At 41.7% G+C, this 27,574-nt stretch overlaps 1 protein-coding gene across 1 annotated transcript in view; it reads right to left on the bottom strand.

The window, feature by feature from the left end:
- Positions 1-12,380, bottom strand: part of WDFY2 (WD repeat and FYVE domain containing 2) — a gene marked incomplete at its 5' end in the record, with an annotated part of 62,066 nt that extends 49,686 nt beyond the window's left edge. Inside the window, one exon of the mRNA XM_080612370.1 lies at positions 12,244-12,380. Coding sequence (XP_080468496.1) covers positions 12,244-12,380 — 137 coding nt within the window. The remainder of the gene's footprint in view (positions 1-12,243) is intronic.
- Between the last annotated feature and the right edge of the window lie 15,194 nt (positions 12,381-27,574).

The raw sequence follows: 27,574 nt of genomic DNA, 5'->3' as shown, positions 1-27,574 counted from the left end.
CTCTGGGTTCAGCTGCCTGTTTCTCCCAGCTGATTCATGCAGTCATTGAGAAGAGGAAACAATATTGATTCTGCTGAAGTCTGCCCTACATACACCGCCTTGTGTAATTCTGGGCTTGTTTAGAAGAATTGGGAAGTCTGAACAAGGGGTGAGTAGAGACAAGAAACAAGTGCTCTGCTTTCTTGTCACACTGTACACTACAATAAGTGTTCCATCTTTTCCCACTTTCCTTCCTTCATTTTTATTAGCATGAGGTCAGTGTAAAAGCATTGGCCAGCAACTGAATAAACAGCAGTTTCTGGCTTAGGGTCATCATATGCAGCAATAAAGGGAAAGTCAAACTCAAAACAAAAAGATGACCATTGCCAGGATAATCCTTCAGAATATCACAAAGGCTGGCTTGCAAATTAGGAGCCTGCTTGCAAGCACAGGCAATACCATTTATTTCTGGAAAAATGCCATTGAGTCTGGGGTGTCAATACATGCACGCACACTGCTTTTTTAAACCACCGTTTGCACTTTTTAATCCACATGCAGAACACTTGAACACAGGTCACTAAGCAATTACCCATGTAATTTGCTTTTCCCACATCCAGAATTTTTGTCAAAATGATTATTTATCTACATCTCCCGTATCACTTTGCATACAAAACACATGCCTACACAGGTAATAGTCCAGGTTTTGTGATTAAGAGCTGAATAACAATTACACTTGTTTCTAAAATAAACTGTCTCTTTAAACCATGTAAAAATGCCTGTTCATGTCAAAAAGTCCACATGAAAACAAGCTCAGTTTCAGAAAATAAGCTCAGTTTTAGAGCTAACAACACTGGAGACACTAACTAAGGCAGACCAGGCCATTTATTAGGTTTATACAAGCTTCCTGCTGGTGACCTCAATGTTTGCAGTCCTTGGGCCATTCATTCAGATGTGTTCACACCTCGTAAAAAGCAGAGAACAACGTTCAAGGATGAATACAAGCTGTGACCAAAAGGATCCCCTAGACGAAACTAGTTGGGAATGGTGACTTCTTGCCTTGGCTTCTTGTTAATGAAAACTTAAGAGGTAAGCTTGGTGAGATTTTCCTTATCTACAAAAAAGCTTATGGGGGAGAAGGGAAAGGAGGAGTAAAAGCATCCTAAATCACAAAGGAGCTTTCAGAATTCAGATAAAGTTCATGCATTTCCAGGCACTACAGCATGTAGATTTTTCTTAAACAATCAGTATGTTCATAACTCCCTTTCCCTACTGCTTTCTCTGGTATCTAACACATTAGCCATGGTATCTGAGGAAAAATTAACTGCTGGAAACCTAAGGACCATGACCACCAGCATTTATAGCATTTCTTATTTAACAAAAAACCCTACCTTTGCTTTTATTCTTCGGCTCCCAACCCAACACTTTGGAATTGAATTAGCTGTACAAGCTACAGTAGGATTTCCTATCTACTCATGTTTTCCCCATCCATTCTAGCAACCATGAACAGTTTGTACAAAGGGGAAGATTAGATGCCAAACAACAGAGATCCCAAATGTCCCCCAGAGCCACATCCACAGCTGTGCAGCCTGTAGAAACCCTGCCTGCAACAGGGCTGAGAGCATGTCTCTGCAACAGCCCATCACACTCAGGAGGGCTCCTCATCTGCTGATGCAGCTCTGGCTGTCATGGGACTCCAAGCACAGCATTAAGCTCTCTAGAATTTTACATTCTTTTACTTTTTGGCTAACAAATAAACCTAGCATCAGCATATGAACCTGAAAGTTCAGTGTTTGTATGGGTCTGAGCTGATGCCCCTACTAGAAGTCCAGCAGGATCATTTACGTTGATATTTTGAAGACAGGATGATGGATTCATCTGTTTCCACTCATTTACTGGCAGTGCAGAAGTTAGTAAGAAGAGATTTGTTCATGAAGTCTGATTCAGTGCCTGAAGGGAAGAGACTGTGCTCTTCCTCGGAAATGGATTAGCACCTATACATTGTGTAACCAACCCCTGCTTCATAACGCACTGTGCAAAGCACACCCATTGCAGTTGATTCTCTGATGCTAGCTGCTTTACCTGTTTTCTCCTGCCTGAAGAAATCTAGCATATGTCCACTCTTAACTAGCAATGGCAGATAATGCAGTCTCAAAAATTCCCATTACTCCTGATTTCACATGCAATACAACATAGAAAACATGACGTAATATCAGACAGGCTTTTGCTCTTCAGACAGCACTGAAAGCCTCAGCTGCTAAGACAGCACACAGAACAGCCCATGCAACTCTCTGGTAGATCTGACACACACTTTTGTAGCTTAATTGTAATTATTCTGACTCAATGGGACATATAATAGGGTTCAATGGTATGGAAAAAAATGCATCATTTCACTGCAGCAAAAAGTATCAACTTAATTCTAGCCTTTAAATAACTTTAGTCCAGGCCTATGGTACAATAAAGACAAAGGTGTAGATTTTGACTTGACAAAGCACAGCTGATTTTGAGCCAGCTCTAGTCCTGCCTTCCCCATGTTAGTACTACTGCACTGCCCTACTTCACACTCTAGTTTTTATCAGTATCTGCTGCTGCCTGTGCTAAAGGAAACTGTTACCATGGCATGGCATATCAAAAGCATTAGAGATCATTAAACTCCGGAAGCCAAATGCAAGGCTCTTCAGAAAAGGCCTTTTCACCTCCCCTCAAACTCCTGGTCATTAGAAAACAGGCTACATTCAGGCTGCTGCCGGATCAAAGTCTCCTGTGCCACAGAACTTTAAAGCAATCAGATCAACAGGACAAGAGCAGGCACAAGGGCTGTATGCCTGATGTTGGAGAAAAGCACAGGCATAAGTGGGCATGAGCTTTCCTACTGGACTTGAAATAATTGCAGAAGTGCAGTTAGCCTTTGACAACAGCTTATTTCTTGCAGAGCTGCTGAAACAACCAGTGAAACAAAGGCATGATTGATTAAGTCCAGTCAAGACACCATGTAGAGGATCTCCTGGGCCACCAGAACGCTGCAGCTGTCAACCCTGAATGCAGCAGAAGCCAGGCTGGACCACAGGCTATGTCCAATCCATCAAAGCACAAAGCATCCCCTCAGAAATTTTTCTTTCATTCTAATCCATGCACATGGTGCTGCAGAACATGAGGCCTTTGCAACCTCAACTTGAACCACTCATTGGATGACTCCATAGCCTACATTTGCTCGAGCAAAACACAGAGCTGAAAGGAGGAACAGAATTTCTCTGTATCAAACAGGAAAACAGAGATGGAGTAGGGGAATGAGAGGATACAGCTTAGTAACACTAAGAATCAGGAATAAAGTACGTAAAGTAAGGATAATTCAGCACATAAGCAAAATGAGTGCAAACTAGTTACAAATGAAATGTAAGCCCTCATTTCCAGTTTCAAAGCACAGATTCCTAAAGTTTCCAACATACATAAAGGGAGCAAAATACTTGATGGGGACTTGTCTCTTAAAAGGGATTACATCACATGGTTTTCCGAGATAAGGGGCAATTGTATTAAATTAAAAGGCAATCCCTTCTGGATTCTCCTGCATCCAAATCACGAGGCATCTATAAGATAAACTTTGCTGTACTACTTCAGAAAGGCTAAACAGCAACAAGAATGAAAACATCAGAACAGATAATTTTCAGTGCTCTCCTGTTTCCTCTTTCTTGGAACACAGTAAACATACTGGATTTCCTGTTCTATATGCCTACATGGCCAAGCCACAGATAAGCTAACTAGCATGGAAGTCAGAGACTACCTATATATCTAAATCTTGAAACCACTGTACCAGGAGAATATATACCACTGCTCTGAACCAATCCCAAAACTCTCTCATCTCCCATCTTCTAGCATGTGTTAGCTGGCATGAATGTAATTATGTTTTTGCTATACCTTATTACTTGAAGTAAAAGCTTTAGCACCAACTCATGATTATATCCTAGTAGAGCTTTTTTTTTTTTTTTTTTTTTTTTTACTTTAAGACCCTAAAGTACTCCACAAGGCAGATTCACCACCTACTTAAAAAATACAATGCAGCTTTTATTTGCTATTGTAAGTGAATTCGAAGCCAAAGGTAGTCTGAACACAGGCAAGGATCTTCTCTATATATCCCTTCAGAATAGGGCTCTATATTTGTTCCATCATTTGAATCCAGATAATTCTAATCCAGATAATTCAACCTGGTGGCAAAATAGGCCAATTCACATCAGGACAGCCATTTCTCAGATTTTTCTCCATGGAACTTAACTCCTAAGGAGACCAAGATTACAGACTTGTAAAGGTCAAAAGCATTGCCTTCTGGATCTGATCGATCACTACTGTTATTTCAAAAACCTGATAAAAGGAAATAAAAAGTTGATCTTTTACCCTCTTTTAAAGAGGGAATGGTACAGCTCTTGGAGAAGAAAAGACAATGTTAGATCAAACGTCTCTGTAAACTTGGCAGCACAGAACTACCAGAACTGTGCTTTGGCAGTGCCTTCGATTCAGTACTCAAAACCTTAAGAGTTCCCTAAAAAACTCTATTTAGTGGTGAATACACATGGTATGACAAGCAAAGCCCATATGTTCAATGTCTAGCCAAGGTTAGTTACACAATGCTATTTCCTGCAGCCTGACTAGGAGAAAAATTAAAACACCGCTGTTTTTTAACCCAGCTTCCACAACTGCCCTCCCTCTACTCCCATTAGGATGACAGCTGTATTTTGTCCATCTAAAATTTCAGCACTGCCTAACTTGCAAAATTTATTACCTGCTTTCTGAAAGCCAAATATCCATTTTGACCATTATTTTTGCACAGTTTCAAGCCATCAAGCATGGAGTCTGTGACACATGAAGAGCACGTATGGTTTCATGATTATGTAAAGCTCCCTCCTTAGAGGGCTGCCTGGTAAACTTGCTCTGTCTTGCTTCTTTCATGAAACTGTCCTTTTCCTTCTCCAGGCTTGCTCCAGCCACTTGGCCAACTTGCTTACTGGGGTACTTGCCATTCCTGTGTGAATAGTTTTCCCATTTACTGCATTTCATACTTCATCTCACAAAGTACAAAGAAGAAAGTTTTATGTTCTTTCCTAAAAAGACCTATGAAGGTTAAGACTCTGCTGAACATGTTGCATCCTGCTGCATGTGGCTATTCTCAGCACTCCACCACTTCTGTCCCCTCCCATGGTGCCCATCCCAGCCTGCTGCATCCTGCAGTGCCATGACTGCATCCATCACTCCCTCACACCATATGCAGAAGGGAAACCACTGTGGTTTTCCTTGCTGCTGTCTTTGCAACAGAGTACACTAGGGAGTACTGCAATTTTCATCAAATCCCTGGGCAAATACATGCAAATACTGGCAGAGTTTTATATAAACCCACTTGTATTTCAGAGGCATTTGACAGAAGCACCATGGGCAAGGCAATAAAACATGGCTTCTGGGGTTGCTTTTATGTGAATAGCCTTCCAATGCGTGAGAGGTTACAGGGCACAGAAAACAACAATGCACAGAAGACACTTGTGCAAATGTCAGTTGCTCTCCTTAGGGAATTATGCATCATTTACAAAGCTTTTAGAGTTCTTTAACACAGGAGCACATGCATGCCTGCATTACACCTTCCCATCCTCTCCTCTCCATTTGTTCCCTGATCCACTAAGTATTTTCTAACTTCTCTTAAGACTGTTACAAACAGTATTTCACAAAACGTGTGCCACTTTTGAGCAGCTGTCTTGCATGTATTATCACATAGCTGAAAGTTGTTGCTGGGAAACCCATGGAGATCACTGTTAGCAGATACCATGCAGGAACAAGTGCAGCTGGAGGGAAGAAAAATAGTCTCAGTAACCAAAATCCTACAAGGTAGGTCAAACAAGCTACTGATATATTTCTATTGTGCTACAACGTCACATGCTATTTGAGACCTTCAGTCTGCTAAGTGATCCACAATGAAAGGCCAGACTTACTGAACTAGTTTGATAGCTTCAAAACAGTTGCAATTCTTTTATTTTAAGGTATTTTATTTTATTTTATTATAATTTTCTTTTATTTTAAGGTTTTGCAGTCGTTTAGTGCTGCAGCATCCTCCATCTTTAGCTTGAGAAGAAAAAATTACTAGTTTCCTGCAACACCTTTGTTTTTAGTTACATGCCAGCTCTGTACTGCACATAGTCCATAACTGCCGTTTGTTTTAGTTCCAGGGGCTGCAGAGCACACACAGTGGTGGCATTGTGCAGTCTCCTCTTGGCAAGGAGCATTGTTCAGCTGTAGAACTGGAGAGACTGCAGGGGAAGGTCACCAAGCCTGACAGATACAAGACATGCTGATGAGAGATGCAGTCTCTGTGCAAGCAGATGCCAATGCATTTAAAATGGGGTCAAGGAAGACAAGAAATAAAACGAGAACTGGGTAATGTGGGAGATGGATTCAGCATCTCAAAACTTACTGCAACTCAAGAGCATTGTTCAGCAACTGGCAGCAAAAGAAGCTACGATAAAGCAATCAGGTGTATTAAGTAGGTCTTCTTACTCCAAATAAAGCTTGTAAGATAAGATACATGCATCTAGACCTTTATAGAAATGAATAATCCCTAAAACAGAGAAGCAAGTAAAACCCACTGCATCTTTGACTCTAAATACTCAAGCACCTTGGGCTCAACTCTATTTTGATGCCTAACTGTGCAGCTGAATGTGGGTCTGTCCAAGCCATGTCCTACCACATTTTTGCAGCTGCCACCTTGCAGTTAAGACGTGAACTTAATACAACTACAGGAGTTATACCAATTTGTGCACTGACCTGTATGAGCTGGCAGCTACGGGATAGCTCAAATCAGGAAGACAAGACTAATGGTTGTGCTTTAAATCTTTAAATGATACTAAGTACTCGGGAGAGAGCATCAAATGGCAAAGGTTACACAAGCTCTGGTATCTCCTGGTGGCTCGAAGTGCCCCAGAGAGTTAAAAAAGTACATGACAAGTCTCCCACAAGTTACTAAGTAGAGCTTATGATCCTCAACAGGTACACGCAAAACATTTTAAGTGCTAGTCCCAGGATTTTGGCATCTCAAGAGGATACATGTTAGTCAAACTAGGAACAGTTACTTTTCGACATCTGCAACAATTTCTGATTCCAATAGCTTTAGGACCTCCTGTTTTCTATCAAACCTCTTGCCAGCATCCACTTTTCTCACTCAAGCAGCCAACACTAACCTCCACCCTGAACTTTATTCCAAACACAGTCATCAAGTTGCAACACATCCAATTAGTTTTAAAAAATCCAGAGCAAACAAGTTGCATTTAGAGCAATAGGTCTCTTACAAGCCTTTGCACTGTTAATGTAGAGTTCCTTCATTTCCTCTCAACAATCTTTTTGGTGACTGATGTTTTTATCAAAATTTAAAGAACCTCCAGGCAGTGACAAGTCTTTTCACACCTGTGAAGAGCATCCACACCTTCGGCAGGGCTTGAACTACTGCTCATGCTGCCAATAACCTAGGTGTGAAACCTATAGGCTTAGACTGATAAACATGCACAGACAGCATCAAAATCAGTTCCCACACCCCCTGCACTTCTGCTGTGAACCAGCAGCCACACATAAAGCACAGTGGCAACCAGTAACATAACCCTGGGATCAGAAGAGAATTACAGACCTATATTGCAACCATACTGTTGGGCAAAGCAGTCACTTTCTACCACTCCACCACAGTAGAAAGAAAACCCAGAAATTCCCAAGGGTCTGCAGTTCCTTGCATCCTGCCTGTATGCAGCACTGAGTGAAGAATCCCACCTTTCCATTAGAGATATTTCACAGGCATAAACTATACTGCTATACGCTTTATGTACTGGATGTGGACAAGAAAACCACAAGGAGCGAAAGATTGCTTTTGATATGTTTAAGGGCGGAAAGATCACACTTCTCCACACTAGAAGGTATGCCAGCAGGACACCAAAGACAGCCCTTACGTTTCTTATCACATATGCTCATTCCCATTCCTAGCTCACCATTAGTTTACCAGAGTTGAGATTTCATCTACACAAGATGGTCATTTGTTTTTTGCACCCCCTAAAAATCCTGCTAGTTAGCATACCCAGAAGACAACCCTTGGACAACAGCTTAAGTGCACATCAACATTTAAAAACCACATCTGCATTTGAAGCCCTCAAACTGTAAACCAAACCTAGCAACAAGCTCTGCACAGTTTTCTTTATGTGAGATGAAGACACTAATATGAATGTAAATGACAAACAGTCTGGGCTTACTGTGTATACAGCTATCCATACAAAGAAGCAGAGCCATCTCAGTTCAAAAGCAACTTAATATGTGGTACAAAGTATTCGAGAAGACAAAGGTCTCTCTTCCATTATTAATATATATTTTAAAAATAATTTCTATGGCATAAATATTTTCTCCTGAATTTTGTCACCTTCCAGGAGACAAGAATGACTGTTTTTTCAAAAAGAAAAGATTTGGAGAATTTCCACTTGATTATGAAAGCTTTTACCTCCTGTGGATACTTTAAGAACAGCTCTTGACTTCAACACCCACATTTCCAAGGTCTGCAGCATTTAAGTGAGCACAGACCCTGTCCATAAGAGTGCACAGACCAGAGTTCATAACTACCAGGAAAGTTGCCTACACAAGTGTATGTCTAAGTTTTCCTCACCTACAACATAGCTAGTGGAAAAAAAGATGGCTAGTGTCAAAGCGCACATTTGCCACAATGACACCTACCTCCCTCCTGCCAGTCTTGCAGTGGCACATGATCAGCACATCAGACACCCAGCTGAATTAGCCCTCACATCACTGGCAGGCTCTTGAGAAATACAGAAGTGTGGCAACACCATGCAGAACTGCTAGCACCGAAAGCTGGGTGAGTCAGTGCACTTCTTCCACCCCATCCCCATGTTCAGGTGAGATTAGTGACACTAAATCTTCTCTGGAGCAGGGAGTTAGACATGTCTGAACTTGACATGCCAGTGACCTAGTTTTCAGATATGCCCAACACTCACATCTCCCTCTGAAGGCAACACAAGACAAGGATGCTCAGTGATTTTGAAATGCTTTTTAATGCACAGGAAGCTGATGACAGCTTAGGGCCACCTGCACACATAAGGAAAATCACACTTGAGCTTCACATATAGCACCTAGGGCATGAAATGCTATGGATCATTCAAGACTCTACATGTTTGGATATATGTGCCTGTTAATTCCGACGTTTGCTGGCAGGTGAAAGACCATGGATGAAAGCTAGTAAGTTCTTTCTTACATCTCTCCTGCATCAGATTTATACATTCTTGGATAACAAATGCTGCCACTCCTTTAACTCTCACCTGCCTAGACAGGTGCGTCTCTTTTCCTTAGAAGAAAAAGTACATAAAACATACGGGTGATGCACACTGAAAAGAAACTCCAACCTTGCAGGTTATGCAAAGGTTAGAAAACCTAGCTAAATATGTAAATCCCACTCCCAGAGATTAATTCTCTCCCCCGCCCCCCAAATGCCATTAGAGGAATGGCCACACACTCTATTATTACTCATTTTATTTCTCAATATATGTGCATGTATGTGCTACAAATACAATGATTTGGGGCTATATAATGCATGACTATCTCTGCAAGCTATAGCTGAAACCACTTCTGTCTTTTAAAACCAGATAAAACCACTGGTACCATACAAAATAGAGAATAGAGACAGTCTCTGCTTTGGAGGGCTTGTAGGTATACAGCCACATTGTACACTAAAGAAAATCTTTACAGTGGTACAGTTGTTGTGACTGTTAAGACTACTAGCAACTTCAACAATGATTATGTTCAGCCATTAGCCAGCAAACCAATTGAGAACTCCCTCCTCTTCATCTCCTGAAGACCCATCTTCCCCAGTCTAAAGAGCAAGCAGTGGAGATGGCAAGTTCTTCCTGCTGAAGTTCTCTGCAGAAGTTTCAGAACATTTCTCTCATATGGGCAGTACATGTCACAGGCTGCGAAGCAGGACCAAAACTCACACGGGTAACAAGTAAAGAGACAGACAGTGTCTCCATAACTGTCTTTTACAGTTTTCGGGAATCTCTAAAAGCGCTCCACATTCCAAGGCCATTAAACAACTACATCAACACTAACATTAGAAGGCAGGTCCAAACAGGAAAAGGCACCATCAGGATCTGCACAAACCTAATCATAAGCCACAAGTATTGAAAGTCTGGTAAATTATGCTTCTACCTCAGGTATCCTGAAACCTCCAAGTTTGACTTCCAACCTGCTATTCTTTCCAAATAAGATACAGACTCTCAACTTTTTAATTATAATTAAAATGCTGATGCAGGTAGAAAATTAAAGGGAAAAAAAAAAAAAAAAAAAAAAGCTATCAATCAACATCTTCATGCCTGAAGAAATAAAAGGCACGACTGTAGCTTATAGCATCTCAAAACCACTGCAAACCAGCCCCACAAGCAGGCAAATTACCTGGTTAGCATCTTCAAACAGAAAACAGCCTGGGAACCTCCAGACTTACTACAGTATTTTAACATCTGCAGAGCTATTCTGTACCATCATCAAAACTTTAGATATCTAGCAGCATATCTAGAAACAGATTTCTTTACCCAGCTTCATCAGCAAGCAGGACCTAACTGAAATGCACCCAGGGTTTGCTCTGGGACAGGAAAGCAAAGGGTGATGCTCATGAACTGGTGAAACTAAGTGTGAAAACACTGTTTTCTGCTTTACTACTTGTTACTTGAACCTGACATGACAGTTAATAGTGAAACAAAGACCTCTGATCAATCCCCTTCTCTATGTATAAGTATAAACTTGGAGCACCAACCTGTTTTCAGCAACTCATATGTTTTAAAACAGCAGAAGCTATGTACTTTGTCTATGGTGGAGGAGAGACAGACTGAGAATCTATATGAGAGTAAATTAATTTCAGGAATACTTTCTTACAGATAAAAAGAATTGACTGAATAAGCTTAACAGCTACAGTGAGCCAAAAAACCTCAAGTTTTATTTAGCTTCACAATAAACATGTAAAGACAATAAAATCGTGAGCACATAGTAATGCAAAACTGCTTTTGATAGTGTACTTGTTTGAAGCAGCTCAGTTCCTCTTTCTATGAGGCATGAGAGTTCACTTGGAGACCACAGCTTAGATGAACTGAAATGATCTTAAATGTGCACATTTTTGACAACTAGATGAAAACTAACTCACAGTGAGGACAAAGACAAGATGAAAGAAATACTGACGGTTTTCCAGAAAGCCAGCGGAGACATAAAAGCAGCTGCTCAGCAGGATAACAGGCATCCAAGAGAAACAGTCCACAATAAAACCCCAGCCTTAAGAATCAAAACATATTCACACAGTGGACGTTTGTCTTTCAAGCCGGGGACACAGGTTACACCCGAGTTGCAAAGAAACTGCTGAAAATAACTATTTATGGTCTCTGGAAGAAAAAAAAATGCTCTTACTTTAAAGGAAGACACATTCAGGATAGAGTTTTGAAGCTCCAGCTGCAGGGTTACATTGAGTTTGAGCTCTTTCAGAAGGGACAGGGCTGCTGCTGGGCAGCCTCAGACCTCGCACAGCCCAGTTAAACAGCCTGAAGACATTCTCCTCTTTGGCAGCTTTACAACAAGAGATTAAATTCCAAGATCTTATCACTGATACATGGTATTTTTAAACAATTACCAAGAAGTGTCTGGAGAGGGGAATCAGGAACCAAAACTACTGTTGTAGATAAAGCCACCACAATCTTTAGGCAAGGTCAAAGATCTCCACAGCCTCCCCAGAAATCTTTGTAATGCAGGCGATCTCAAATCCCATTTTAACCTGGTTAAGAAAAGTCACTCGAGTCCTGCAAGTTTCAGCAGCGCCCCAGTCCACTCACCGCCCTGACCCATGCTGCAGTGGAGGAGAAGATGGACACCAAGGTGGGACGCCCAAGCTCCTTCTCCTGCAGGACTCAATGTGGCTGCCTTAAGCCATGTCCCCACGCTGGACCACCGTGATCCTGGGTTTTGCCTGGAGTCTGTTGATGGAGTTAAAGCCACACCAGCAACAGTGGTGGTCACAGACCACCATCATCACTCACTGGTCATGGACCACCAACGCAGGATCTGTCACCTCCCACCATCACTCCTCGGTGGTGGTGGTGGCCCTTCACCGGTGGGTCCTGCAATGGTGGCCCATCGCCACCACCATCACAGATAAGTGATGGTGGGAGGTGACAGCCCAAGACCACAGCCTCACAGGACCTGCAGACCCCCGCTTCCCGGTACCTGTCCTCAGAGACGCTGATGACCCCATCCTCCTTGGGCACTATCGCTGCCATGTTCACCACCTCCTGCGAGCCCTCCACTTTGTGGAGCAGGAGGGGCTTGCGAGTCAGCGCCTTGGGCTGAGGGTCCGCCGCCATGGACTTCGTGGAGCCAGCGGGCACCGCCGCTGCGGCCGCAGGAGGCTGCTGCCGGGGAAGGCGGCCCGCAGTGCCGAGCCGAAAAAGTGACCTGCCTAACTCGGGCACCGCTGCGGGCTCCCTGGGAAGCAAGAACCAAAGCAGCGGCGGCGGCACCGCCCCCGAGCCGGTCTGGGCTGGGCCGGGCCGGGCGGGGCGGGGCGCGGTGGCCGGAGGGGGGGAAAATGGCGGACGGCTGCCGCCATCTCGCAGTGTTGGGATGCTGTGCCTCAACTCAGGAAACCCTCCGATCAGAACGCTGTTTAAACACACATCTCCTTCAATGACCGCCCTCCCAGCGGCTGTCCGGGCTGAGCGCGGGTACGCCTCAGGGGGCAGCCAGGTAAACGTGTCCCGCTTATGGCGAATGCCTAATGCTCCTCGGTTGGCACGGTGGGGCTGTGTGGTATCTGTCCCGTAGTCAAGCCCCTGCGAACCGTTTTGCGAAAGAAAGGGGTGTTTACATTGCTTTTTCCAACCTGAGCTTATCTTGGGGACTGAAGGTCGGCATGTGAGGTAGAGGTGGGATTTCTGCTGCTACATTAGACCATAGGATCTCGCTGTACTAAGCTTTGTGTGGCGTTTTCTGCATCAAACAACGTTTACACAGTTGCACGATTTCTGTGTGAATTTCAGTATTCAGTGTTGAAAATGGGTGACATAAGACGCAGGGCCAGCCCGGACAGAGGTGGTGGTCAGTGCAAGCCTTGTGGCCGGCAAGGGTTGTTTGTAGGAGGTTTGCAGTGTGGCAGGGCTGCTTGAGCAATGGCAGTAGAAATTTATTGTCTAACAGCTCATTCCTAAGGGAAATGCAACAGATTTCCAGCAGCTCATTTTCCAGAAGATGCTACTTCACACTCACTTTTCCTAATGGATTCATTGAGGTCCAAGAAGGTCAGATAACATACCCAAATCTGTGCTAAAGCCAGTGAAAAAGCACTTCCTCCTGAGGTATAGGCCAAACTTTCATAATCTGTCTCAAAAGAGTCTGGAAAATCATGCTCAGCGTCTGAACTGTTGTTTTGCGTTGTAGAAGTAATAAGCAGATTGGAAAGCATTATGTGAGCTATAACTTTACATGTGCCCACACTAAGCTAATGAGCAGCATTTCTCTACGGGGAAAAAAAAAAATCAGGTATGAAAAACTCAAAGATCAGGAGTTTACTTTTTCTCTGGGGGTGACACAGAGCAGCGTCAGCAACAGAACAGATCCTGGCTGCCCACTTGGCACTTGTGTTGCTTACGTAGTAGATATAGGCAATGGAGGAAAGATACAGTAATTTTTTTGTGGCAGAAACTAAATTTTCACAATGTATAGTAATCTCTGTTATGCTAAACAAACAAGCAGTATCTGCAGGACCACAGCAAGACATTTAAACTTCACTCGACTGAACTATTAGAGGTACAGAAGTCTATTGTGGAGGGAAATGTCCAGTCAACAACATAATGGCTGTATAATAGCATATAGGAAATGAATCTGCAGTCTCAAACTATTTCCCACAGGAAGTGTGATTGTACGAGATAACATCTCTTTCTTATAATTCTTAGAAGGAAACTGTTGCTAAAGAGGCGAACACCAATCCTCTTACTGCTATGGAGCTATGGATGATCCTGCGTTCCTAGGTTAGACCTACAGATAGAAATGTTTGCCTTGCTGCTTGATGACATGAGATATGGGAGATAGTCTCTAAAGACATCAATATACTTTATAGTTTTCAGAACAATGTGTATCTAAACATGTCTTATAAAACTGAAGTCTATCAAGGTCTGCTGTCCTTGTAGTTGTTTTTGTTCAAGATTAGGCACTGTGCATTGCTGACAGATAAACTGAGAGTATGTTGGACACAAGTGACTGCAGGCTCTTGGGAGACCCAGAAGACTTTTTGCTAAATGGGCCTTTAAGGAAGCAAGTAATGGAGAAAATGAGTGGCTTTGATAGGCAAAAGTGTGGTTCACGGGACTGGGAATAGGTCCTGCATATTCCCCAAATTATCTGGATTTTCTTCAGTTGCCTGTTTGGACATATTACATTTCCCCATTAACCTTGTCTTTCCTGTATCTTTAAACAGTTTCAGGCCCAAGACTAATCCTTCAAGGTTTGAGACACTGGGGGAAAACACTGGAAGGTGGGCATGTATTCTGGACCAAAGCCAAATAACAATATGCTGAAATGAAATATATGCTTTGTATAAAGGTTTGATCTTTGTAAATAAGTTAACCTTTGGGGGGAGGAGATGGAAGACAACACAATACAAGACTCCAGCAGTGGCCAGTCAAGATAAGAATCATAAGGGTGTGTTTTAGAGCTTATCTGTAGTGGTGACTTCCTCTGCAAGACCAGGAAGACACTTGAATAACAGATAGGTGTCCTGAGGTCTAGTACATCACTTTACCAGGTGTACAGACCTGAGGTCTTCCCTTATAAGAGGGGGAAATATGATTGGGAAATTATTGCACACCAAAACAGTTTTGCTATGGCTGAGGGAAGAAAAAGTACTGCATAGAAACCTGGGGAGAGGAAGAAGGGAAGCAGAGAAGAAATAGAAAGGTTTCAAAGTGAGACAGAAACCTGAAGCTTCCTCCTGCATTCCACCCAGCAGGCTAAAAGAATAATGTCATAATGGTGGAAAAGGCATTGAAATTACCACCAAGACCTGAATGTTCTCCCAGATCTATCATTGTCACACACATTTAAACCAAAAACTTTTAAACAACAGTTTTCCCATATTGACAAAACTAATGGACAAAATGATTTAAAGTTAGAATTGCTGTAGACATCAAGTTTTATGAGCACATTCTGAAGCAAAGTTAGGGTTAGTTTAGAAAAGTGCTTCCCCTTAAAATGAAAAAAAAAATCAAGAAAATAAATCTTACAAATACTTTTTAGCAGTTTGCCTTTTTTTTTTTTTTCCTATCATCACTTTCAGATCAAATCACATGGATTAAAACTATTGTTAGGACTGAAAGCAAGATGACTTAGTAACTGAATTTGAAGCCAAGAAAAGCAAGCCTATCCAGTTCTTTTTCTGCATTCAAAATATCTGTAGGGTTAAGAATTAAATTACGTACCTCTGGTATGTGCTTTTTGCAGGAAATAACAAAAATGTATATGATGACAGCATTTAAAGGTTCTTTTTCTTGCTAATATAAATTCTGAACTGGTAGAAGATGTGGTCACTAGGATGTTATGCTTGGTTTATTTGAACTTTCTTGGAAGAGTATATCCATAACAGAGTGAAAAACAAGCTGAAAAAATCAGCTTACTTTATATCAATATTACCTTATCTTGTTTCTTAGTGTCATTTTTCTTACTTTGCTTTTTGGTGTACCGCCATGGCATATTAAACATCCTTCCCTTTGTTAGTTTTGTTCTTTATTTTCTTGATGTGGGTTGACTTTTACTCCTTTGATTTGGATAGAGCTGAATTAGGCTGCCTGCCTATGAGCAGTAACAGTGGCTCATGGGTTCACATACAGGATGACAGCAGACCTCTGGGAAGAAGCAGTTTGAACTGATGCGTTCACACAATGGAGCCACTTTCCATATCCTCGTACTGCACTCCAGAGTCTTGGAAGCCTTTCTCCAATTCCTTATCTGCAGTCTTGTTTGAAGCTTCAGATTTGGAGCAAACTGAATTCCGCATCTTCTCCGGCAATTTACTTTAAAAGCTACTCTCTGGCTCCATCTTCTGTTTTGTTGGTTGGTTGGTTTGAGGATTTTATTTATTTGCTTATTTAGGCATATCACCGTAAGATTCTTCTGAGTTTTGCAAACTAAAAAGTAGGTAATCACGTCTTGTGTGGCAGTTGAGACAAGCAAGAGAGAACCCCGACCTGCACGTGAAAAGGGTGGCTCAGAGAGGAGGGAATTGAATGATCCCCAGGTCTGCTGTCAGCCCTATGTTTAGATATTCCTGTCTGCAAAGTTACTTCTGTTACAAGAGGAGGAGAAATGCTTTGGCCAGGAAGTGCAGAAATACATTCTGTTTTGGTGTAATTGTAACTTCTCTGCGAAATGATGACCATTACATGATCTGGCAACACAGTGACATCTCTCATACCTTTCAGCTTAAATTGGCAAGCACAGAGGCCACTGAATAAGACAATTTAATAAATAGATTGGCCTCTTTATGGATACTAAGAAATACAGTCTTTTTATAAAGTGCTCAACAATAATAAAAGTAATATTAACAATCTCAAGAACAAGCCTTTAATAAAGAAAACTATTTTTTGGTGATTAAATTTTAGGCCCAAACTATTCAACCATGCCCCTTTGAGCTATTAAATAATCTGATTCCAGTTGCTCTTACTCTGCAAGAGGAGAACTAGTGTGGAAGCAAAATTGCACTTTGACTGATTCAGTGCTTAAACTTAAAACTGCTGTGTTAACAGTAAGCCAGATTTCAGCTTCAGAGGCCTCTTCCTCAGTCACCCTTGCAAATCTGAAGAATTTATATACACAAAAGATAATCATATAAAAAGGTAAAACCACTTGGCAACAAGTAGAGCTGTCTCTCTACAGCCATTGAATGTGGAATACGTTATTCTCTCCCTTGCTTTTCTTCCCTGCCTGTTCATAAACAAAATATTTTCCAGCTTTGCAGTATATGGGATTTACAATTCCTTCAAACCTTGTACTTCTGTGCTTCTCTCCTTCTCCAGTTTTGTCTGCAATGATAGCCTTCATAAGATAGCTACTGAAAAATATTTTTAATTTCAGATGCTACATCATTCTTGGAAGCATGTGGGAAACAAATATAGATGAGCTCTTTATATAGAAAGGCAAACTTCACAGAGCACCAAAATGTTCTGTGGAAAATTCACTTGTCCATCTTGCTTAAAAATACAAAACTTGTTATAAAAATGCAAAATGCACCCTCAAATTTAGACATTGATCATTATTTTGCTCTAGGTATTTATAGGTCACACAATGAATAAGTACATCCTATCATGTTTCTATTAATAAGTCCTATATGCTCATTCTGACAGTTTTACATTTCATTAATTTTGTTTTATGTGGGCACTCAGAAAATGAGGACATATCAGAACATCTTGAATTTGCTGTAGGACAAAGTTGTGGAGAAAAAGATTAGCTTTAAGGAATATACATGTCAGTATCACTGTGCAGCACCTTATTGAAGGGGAATACACTCATTTTTAGCTTCCATGCAAGTGCTGTTGGCTTTGTAACTGACTGTGAACATGTGATAACAAAAAAAGTGATGCTGTGTCAGTGTGTGGGCTGCAAACACACACTGGCTCATACATTTTGCCCCATAAGCAGTTCTAGCATTGTATGCAGTCTTATTGCTGTTTCCTTTGTCCTCATTGATCCTGCTATAGTATTACTCACATTTTGGGCTCCTAACTTGCTGTAAAAAACCCTCTGTAATTTAATTCACTGTCTTTTTGGTGGAACTTTCTTACCACTAATTCTTGTAAGCTTATTATTCTTGTATTTCTCTAGGCCTCAGGACTTCAGCACTTCAGTTTTGAATTTTTTTTTTTTTTTTTTTTTTTTTTCCTAAACCTTCCTTCCCTGCATGATATTGAAGAATCATGGAGTATCATGAATAAATACATTTTTGACTTGAAAACACTTGAAAGGTTTCCTTTTTGTTCATCTGAAGTATACAATTAAGAACATGGAATATCATGGAACATTTTCTTTCAACAACTTTTCTCTTTCTGCTACCTTTTTTTTCCTCACCTTTACTACACATGGGCCTACAGTGGATGTTGTTAGGTGAACAAAATGCTTTTTACCTTCTGAAACCTCATGAAGTTCAACAAGGCCAACTGCAAGGTCCTGCACCCAGGTTGGAGCAACCCCAATATCAATGTAGAGTGGGGGATGAATGGATTGAGAAGAGCCCTCTAGAGAAGGTCTTGGCGATAATCTAGATGTCATCTACCTGGACTTGTGCAAAGCCTTCGACACTGTTCCACACAACATCCTTGTCTCTAAATTGGAGAGACATCAATTTGATGGGTGGACCACTTGGTGGATAAAGAACTGGCTGGATGGCTGCACGCAAAGAGTTGTGGTCAATGGCTCGATGTCCGGCTGGAGACCGGTAACGAGCGGTGTAACCTCAGGGATCGGTGTTGAGACTGGTCTTGTTCAATATCTTTGTCAGTGACATGGACAGTGGGATTGAGTGCGCCCTCAGCAAGTTTGCCAATGACACCAAGCTGTGTGGTTCAGTTGATACGCTGGAGGGAAGGAATGCCATCCAGAGGGACTTTGACATGCTTGTGAGGTGGGCTGATGCCAACCTTATGAAGTTTAACCATGCCAAGTGCAAGGTCCTACACCTGGGTTGGAGCAATCCCAGGCACTGCTACAGGTTGGGCAGAGAAGAGATTCAGAGCAGCCCTGCGGAGAAGGACTTGGGGGTGTTGATCGATGAGAAACTTAGCATGAGCCTGCAGTGGCTAGGCTAATCTGAAGGGGGCCTGTAAAGATGCTGGGGAGGGCCTCTTCATTAGGGACTGTAGTGATAGGACAAGGGGTAACGGGTTAAAACTTCAACAGGGGAAGTTTAGATTGGATATAAAGAAGAAGTTCTTTACTGTGAGGGTGGTGAGGCACTGGAATGTGTTGCCCAGGGAAGTTGTGATTGCTCCATCGCTGGCAGTGTTCAAGGCCAGGTTGGGCAGAGCCTTGGGTGCCATGGTTTAGTGTAAGGTATCCCTGCCCATGGCAGGGGTTTGGAAGTAGATGAACTTAAGGTCCTTTCCAACTCTTAACTATTCTATAATAGTGGATAAAAAATTGGACTTAAGCTAGCAGTGTGCACTTGCACTTGCAGTCCAGAAAGCCAACTGTATCCAGTACTACATCCAAAGGAGCATGGCCAGCAGGTCAAGGGAGGTGATCCTGCCCCTCTACTCTGCTGTGGTGAGACCCCACCTGCAGTACTGTGTCCAGCTCTGGGGCCCCCAACACAAGAGGGACATGGACCTACTTGAGTGGGCCCAGAGGAGGGCCACAAAAATCCTTAGAGGGCTGGAGCACCTCTGGTATGGAGACACACTGAGAGAGTTGAGCTTGTTCAGCCTGGAGAAGGCTCCATGGTGACCTTATTGCAGCTTTCTAGTACCTAAACAGGGCCTACAAGAAAGATGGAGAGAGACTTTTTACCGAGGACTGTAGTGGCAGGACAAGTTTTAAACTGAAAAAGGGTGAGCTTAGATTGAACATAAGAATTTTTTTTACTGTGAGGGTGCTGAGGCATTGGCACAGGTTGCCCACAGAAGCTGTGGCTGCCGCACCCCTGGCAGTGTTCAAGGCCAGGCTGGACACGGCATTGAGAAACCTGGTTTAGTGGAAGGTATCCCTGCCCATGGCAGGGGGCTAGAACTAGATCATCTTCAAAGGACCCTTCCAACCCAAACCATTCTGTGATTCTATGATCTGAGCAAACGAAGAGAAGATGATAATAATAATAAAAAAAACCCTATTATTAAACTGTTAAATACTGGTTTTTGCTTGCTACTGTTGAAAGTATCTGAGAATCAGGAATGAAGGAATATTTTAAATATTTTATAAAAAAGAAGTCTGATACAATTTATGGTCAAAAAGATACTAACAGTGCTATTGCTAATAAAGCTCTAGCACCATTTTAATACGCATTTATATAGAAAATTTTTGGAGATGGACAGTTGACTTTAAGTGAAGACATTTTATAGATTACCTATTACTGCAACTACATGAAAAACTTCATATTGTACAAAATAGGCATCTGAGTCTTTAACAAAATACCCCCATTGAAGCTGTCAATTTTTGTTGACTCAAATCTGTGACTAAATATTGCTTTAAAAGCTAGTGGTTCCTGATGCAGGGTGGCTGAACTCATCTTTTCTGTGGGAAACAATTCCTGCAAGGAAGTCCTGAGAAGCAGCTTGACAGCAAAATTGCAGAAGTTTCAGTGTACACAGGGACTTATGACTCAGTACCATAAAAGTGTTTGTGGAGTTAAAAGGAATCCCAGATTGTCTAATCAAACTTTTTCATGTCTTATTCTGTGCAAATGTTATGAGTCATGTTCACTTCAGGAGTTAAGTCACCATTTCTGGCCATCACCGCAGGAAGGGGTTCCTCAACCTTTGAGTGCATATATGTGTCCCAGTGATGCCACATTTAGATGGGCCCTATTGTGAATGGTGGTGTGGAGCATTTGGTTCCCTGATTACCTCATGGCCATTCCTGATAAGCACTGTTTTTATTCTACATAGATTAACAGCCAGAATGTCTGATTGCTTTGAACATCTTGCACAGTAATGGGCCCATATGTCTGCAGTCAGAATCTACAGAGTGCCCTTTGATTTTGAAGGGATAACCATATCTGAGTCAGGTTTTGCTGATTTGGGAAGACATCCTTTGGGACAAAAGTGGGTGTGGAAGCCCTGGCACACTCCGGAAGAGCCACCAAATGAGAAAATTCATGGCAGTTGGAGAAATACTGTTTATTTGTAAAATAGTAAATGCTGTAAAGACAAGAGGGCACGTCTTTGTGGGGAAAACCAATTATTCAGTCATGTCCTCACCTTTAACTTGGTGACCTCCTTGTGTCAAATTATCATCTGACAAGACAGTAGAAATACCTCTGTGAAGACTGTGGAACTGGCAAATGTACATCTTGTACCTCTGAAAGTGAATGAGGAAGCTCCAAAGGGGATGACAAAGAAAACCCTCAAGTCAGCCTGTTTGGGGCTGAAAAAAAAAAAAAATAAAAAATGGAAGAAAGTCTGGCATTCTCAGTAGTTTTGATTAGCCCCTGATATTCAAGCTAACTGCCCCAGAATAGCCTCTGTATTGTATGCTTAATGTGAGCACAGGACCATTTTCAAGCAGAGTTTCTCCATCAGGTTGCAGTGTCAAAAATAAAGGTGCTCAAAAGGCTCCACCTGAGGCCAAATGATGCTCCCAAAGTTAAAAGAACTTGTTCAGTGTGGTAAATCAGTCTGCAGTAATAGGAGGGTACCAGGGCAATAGTTATCTTTCACTGAACCATGACAGAAATACTGTAAGAACTGGCCATGTTAGTGCTCCCAAAGTGTTCAAGTGAGAAGACAGGTAGCAATTAAGAATGTAAAGACCCTCAAATTCTAATGAGTAAGTGGTGGAAACAGGTTTCTCCATCTGAAAAGCCACACAAGTAGGTATGCACATACTTAAACACATTAAAAAACCCAACACCACAAAACCAAACTGAAAAAAGAAACCTTTCTCTAAGGCTAGAGAGCCCAAGGCCAAAACCGTAGCAGGAAATTCTGGCACCTGCCACAGGATGAGTCCAGCTCTATTAGCTCATTAAACAGACCAGAGGTGGTTCTTTGAGTTCTGAAAACAGAGTGTCCCAGCTTGCACCACAGAACTACATTTTCTTCTTCCCCCAAGAGTGATGATGTAAAACTGCCTTTGGGAAAATAAATGGTCCCTGGTCCATGCTGTCCTCCAACCCATGTCCAGGTACCCTCTGAGTCACATTCCAAACTGCCAGGTAACATACTGACAATTCAGTTTTAAGAGCTCTGCCTAGCAGTGCCTGAGTGCTCTGAATCATAGCAGTGTAGATCCAGCTGATGAATCTTTCTCCAGGATTTTGGTACCTTCCAATCCAGCAGTGTGACCACAATGACCCTTCCACTGTAGGAGCAGGTACCAAGAAGACATAGAATCACAGAAATCATGGAATGGACATCTAGTAAACTTCTTGGGATTCAGGAGATACGAGCTGCCAAGAGCCTGACAGTTACAGGAGCACTTGTGTGTAGGCAATCCAGTTTCTCTCCTTCACAGTGGCACACAGTAAAGTATGAGCCATCCTCTCAAGCACTTCACTGTGAGATTTATGTTCTAGGGACTTCACATCTGTCTTGCAAATTTTTTCCATAGAGATGTCTGACTGGACCTGTTCCAATCAGCATTCAAGTCCTTGACTGTCCTCCTGCAAGGGGAGTGCCAGATGTTAGGGACTCTCTTACCTCCTCTTTAATACAATCCTGCCCAACAGTTTTCCTCCTCCAAGTGCTAATAACAGAAAAGAGAGGGGGAGGGGAAAAATAAAAAAGAGAGAAACTAGAACAACTTTCCTATACAGGGATGGGCTTGAGCCTGATCTGAATGGGGAGGAGAAAAGAGGGAATGCTTGTGCAGCTGCAGCATGATTTCATACTGTGAACAAACACATCACTGCCCAGGGCTAATAATCTGACTCCAGTGCCTCCAAATCCTCTTGTAAGACTACATTTGCCATATGCATAAAAGTGGCAGTCAGAGAGGCTTTGTTACCATGGACTTTTCTAGGCATCTACCCTTTCCTCCACTTGAAGGCTAGCAGTGTCCTGACTCTGATTTAGGGGAGATAATTTTTCTTTGAAATTGTGTTTTGATTAATTTCAGGAGGTTCTATTCATGTCTTTTTGTTTTGGCCAGAAAAAATATGGAACTACGTGCATTTATGTACGCAATCATTCACAAGCATAAAGATTCAAAAGAGAATGAGGGAGAAATACCACTTGTGACTAGGCATAACAATTCTGCAGGGGAAATTTATCCAGATTTTATGGTTTTGGTTTTTAGTAAGAGGTGACATGCTGCCCTAGTGCTAACTTGTAGCAGGAGAGATTAAAAATTCTTGGACCACCAGTAGCAAGAAATCACAGGGCTGTACTTACAGAGGTCATTAACTGTTCAGACATCTGTTAGGTAACAAATTCTGCTAAACATAGATCATGAAATGGTTCTTGAATTATGCAGAGGATAATTTCACAATCCAGAAAACAGAGAATTCAAGCAGAGAAAAACCCGTGTAAGACCTTCTATTGCCAGCTGAGGAGGAATTCACTATGATGTCAGAATTACGGGAAAGGTTTGTGCTAGTGGCAGTACTCTGCTGGACTGCTATCAGTGCAAAAAGGAACAAATTTATACAGTGGTCACTATTACAGTCATACATTCCACAAAGTAACTGACATTACAGCAATACTGGTTATATTAACTAGAGGGACACTGTGACAAAAGTGTCCAGATAACTAGGCAAAAGTAAAAATTCCAAATGTCTTAGTGAAAACTACTGTGAAGTGTGTTAGCACAGGAGTAACTGATTTCAGTCTAAAAAAGGGAGTTAGGAAATAATGAGCAGATGCAGCAATGGAAAAATTCATACTACAGTGAAAACAGGCTAGATTATTCCAAACATTGTATAAATTAAAGCACAACAGTCCCTAATTCCCCTTGAAAAAGGCATACTCTTCCATTCTCCATAAGTTAACTGTAGTAGCCAGTTGGTAGAGGACCACGAGTGTGTGGACTATAATTGGGTTAAAGGGCTGTTACTTACCTCTGGAATGAGAGCTCAAATGGTATCTCTCAACCTTTAGAATCAGAAGCTGCTCTGGATTCAGGAGTTACTTATTAGCTGCTGCAGAAGTCAAACACACAGCACAACCAATCATCAAAAACACGGAGAGTGAAAACACTTGTCAGGGCAAATGAGTAGTTCTGGCTTTTTTCCCTCGGCCAGCTGAGGAGAGCAATAATGAATAGCTAAGTAGAAAGAAAAAGAATTGTCGTAGAAAAAAACACATTGTAACTTTTTTTCTGAAGGAAAAGATAAGATAAAGAGGACCTGAAATGGCAGATGTGAAGAAAAATAAGAACTGATAAAGTAAATTAAAGCACAAGCCTTCCTCCCCCCCCCCAATATCATGAAAGTAAATGGAACGGATATAATAGTTAAAAGCCTGGGGTTTTTTTGTCTTCTTTGCATTGTTAAATTTCATCTTCCTTCAAGACTCCAGTTATATAAATCACTGTTAGCTCTGTATTCACAACTCACATAAACAAGGCAACATGAATGCATATAACAGTGTCAGGGGCCTAGGAAAACAGAAATAACAGAAATTAGAAATACCTCAAAAGAGGAATGGAGCAGGAGAATCTCAGAGAAAATGTTACATTCATCATGCAACTAGTGTACACAACATACTTCGGCAAACCTAGAGAAGTGTAAACTTAGTGTAAGCCTGAATTATGGGAAGGGCTTTCTTGGACTTTTTATTTTGGACCCATGTTTGGAAAATAACCATAAACTATATATTGCCTTAAAAATGGCTTACCAACAGTAAAATATTAGAACTGATCCAGAAACATTCAAGGCTTTCTGATTGCAACATCATGAAATTGAAAGCCATCTCCAACAACAAAAGAACTCATCACTGACCTAAATAGCACTGCTTGGAGAAGACTGCTGTTATAAGATTACATTTGTAACTTCAGGTTCGTTATAAGCTGATCTCAAGTCAGTTCTCAGGTTTTCCTAATGAGAAATGCTTTTTGTATTCTCAACTCAGTAAGAATTATCCTTCTGTGATTTTCAAAGCCATGTTTTAAGCATCCCTCCTTCCAGTTTCAAACATTTCTAAAACAAGACACTATTTTTCTCCACATTGGTGCAAGACAGATTTGCTCACCATGGCATACATTCAAGTTTTCTGTAACAAATAGGTCTTATATCAAGGCTTCAGTGTGTGCATAAAAGTAGAAAAAAACCCCCAACCTTTCCCTTCATTTTAAGTGTATCTTTTGAGTAACATGCTCAGCAAACAGAACTAAACATCTTGCAAAGGTGCTTGAGATCAGGGAATAGAAATGAACAGATTTCTTCCCTGGATTAAAGAGGCTTTATCAGGTTTCTTTTATTCTAGAAGACCAATATCTGTGCTTTATAGATGGCTTTTGTAGAGATTTCCAATTAGCTACTAGTTGAAATTTGAGAAGTTTTCATTAACTGCTAAGTGGCAAAAGACAGGGCAACTGGTCTATATTCCCTTTGACACCAGTCACGCCAGCTGCTTTGCAGAGACCAACCAAATGGATCTTTCTTTCAGAGTGTATTTTGATTTTGGGCAAAAAATGGCAATGCATAATAATCACATTTAGAGTAAAAGCTGGATAATGAACTTCTGCAGCACAGCAATATTTTAAAGAGCGAGCTCCCAGCTCTCAAATACCACATGCAGGTGTGATACCTCAGTGGGAAGCAATTTAGGGATGAATGAATAATTCTATCCTGTTTACCAAGACTATATCCATTACATTGGCCATTAAAAAAGAAAAGAAAACAAGAAAAACACACCTCATTGTTTTGCCTCCCTGGTAAGTGCTTGTAGACTGTCTTTATCTGTAACTGCTTTATACTCCAAGTTGACTGTAGCTGATGTCCCTTAGCTGCTTGATTAGTTAGATAAATTCTGCACGCCTGTGTCTGGGATCCATGGTAATGGAGTTATGTTGCTATGCTATAAGATGTGCAAGAGAGTCCAGCACTTCAGGAAGGATATGATTTCTGGGGCTACTGCAACTTCTTAGTGTGGGCAAGAAGGAATGCTTGGAGGAACGAACAAAAGCAATCACGAACATGACAGGGGATTGCTCAGGTCAGTGGGTACCAGCCAGGAAAGCTTTCCTGGAGGGATATAACAAACTCTGAAAGATTGTTTAAAAGTGGTGTTGTGGGGAAAGAATACTCTAGTTCTGCTCCTGTCATCCTGAGGAGGGCCTGCATGGCAACATGGTGTTACAGGTGTTTGTGTGAAGGCCTGCATGAACTCCCTTCCCACGTGAGGGAGCTTTTAACCAGGGCTACAAGAACAGAAAGCTAAACAAAACCAGGGTGGACTGCTACAAATGATCTCTCTCAAACTATAGATGTAACTATAAAGCCAGACTGAACGGGACTTTGAGCAACCTGGTCTAGTGGAAGGTGTCCCTGCCCATGACGGGGGGGTTGGAACTAGATGATCTTTAAGGTCCCTTCCAACACATATTGCTCTATGATTATCTCTGGCCATCCTGACAGGAGAGGTTTGTTTGTTGTTATTTTCCCCCTGGCATAATAAGCGAAGGTCTCCTCAGACCTGTTGTTTTAACAAATGCAGAAGACTTTGTCTGTCTTCATGGCCTGGAAGGCTGGAGGGAAGCCCAGAACTCTACCACTATTTCCCTGGGCATTCTGTTGTTACCAGGAATCAAGTGGACTGCTGCTGCGTGCTACTACCAGCATCCCAAGGATGGGAAATAAGGTCAAAAGGAAAGAAGGGAAGGGAAGGGAAGGAAAAAAATCCCAAAACCCCAGGTAAAATCACCTTTGTATGCTACAGAGTGTCTTCTGTTCTCTTTGGGCCTTGACATGCCAGCTGAGAAATTGAATTAATTTAAAGGCCCAGAGCTGAGATGGGTTTTTGTTCTTGACCAGAATTCTACCTTAACTGAAAGGAGCAATGTAACGTATAAGGAAGGATGTATAAGAACTGCAAATCTATTTGAATTCTCATACATGCTACCTTATTACAACTGTAATTTTGAAATGTTTGTTTTAAGCAGCCTTCTCCATGTCAGATTTAATATTCCCCCATGGTACCAGATATGATAGAAGTCCTGCTCTGTTAAACACGGTGAAATACGTATGAATACAACTCATAGCCAGGAAGACCTTTCAGTCTAATGCCAGCAATACTAAGGGGAAAGCATGTATCAAACATACAGTTTGGTTTTAATGACAGAAGCCTCCTTATCTTCTATTCAGGTGCCTTGAAATCTATCCATCATTAACTGACTGACTTCTGCTGTCACAGCACAGATGGTCCTCAGAGATTTGTTTTTCCTCTGCAAATAATCTTATTGTGCACTTCTATTATAACTTTCTTTGGAAGAATTTAAGTACTTCACAAATATTCATGAACTTAGTCTCCCAGTACCCACATTCAGCCTGTACAATTAGAAAACAAACTATATCAGTGTACTATAATACCCGTTTCCTTGCATTTTCACATTAACTGTTCTTCCCTGGGATGGTACACTGCTGTTTGCTGCAGCTCCAACTCTCGAGCCAGGAAATAGCAAGGGTTTTGGATTACTGGAGGGGTGGTTGGGAATACAAAAATCCCTAGGAAGCTTCAAAGGCTATCCTCTGGGTTTCCTGGTGGATGGACAATGGAAAGGAGGCTGTCTTTGAAGATGGGCCAAGAGGAGACAATGCAACTTTCTTTTAGAGGTCATTGTTCTGCAGAGGAACGTAGTTTCACTATACTCTGGCACTGGGGAAGCCAAAGCACAGGCTTCTAAAAGGTGCTAGACAGTTTCA

Source organism: Psittacula echo, assembly GCF_963264785.1.
Source record: "Psittacula echo genome assembly, chromosome: 3".
NCBI lineage: Eukaryota > Metazoa > Chordata > Aves > Psittaciformes > Psittacidae > Psittacula > Psittacula echo.
Note: the sequence above shows the minus strand (reverse complement) of the source record. Positions and strands in the feature narration are given on the sequence as shown.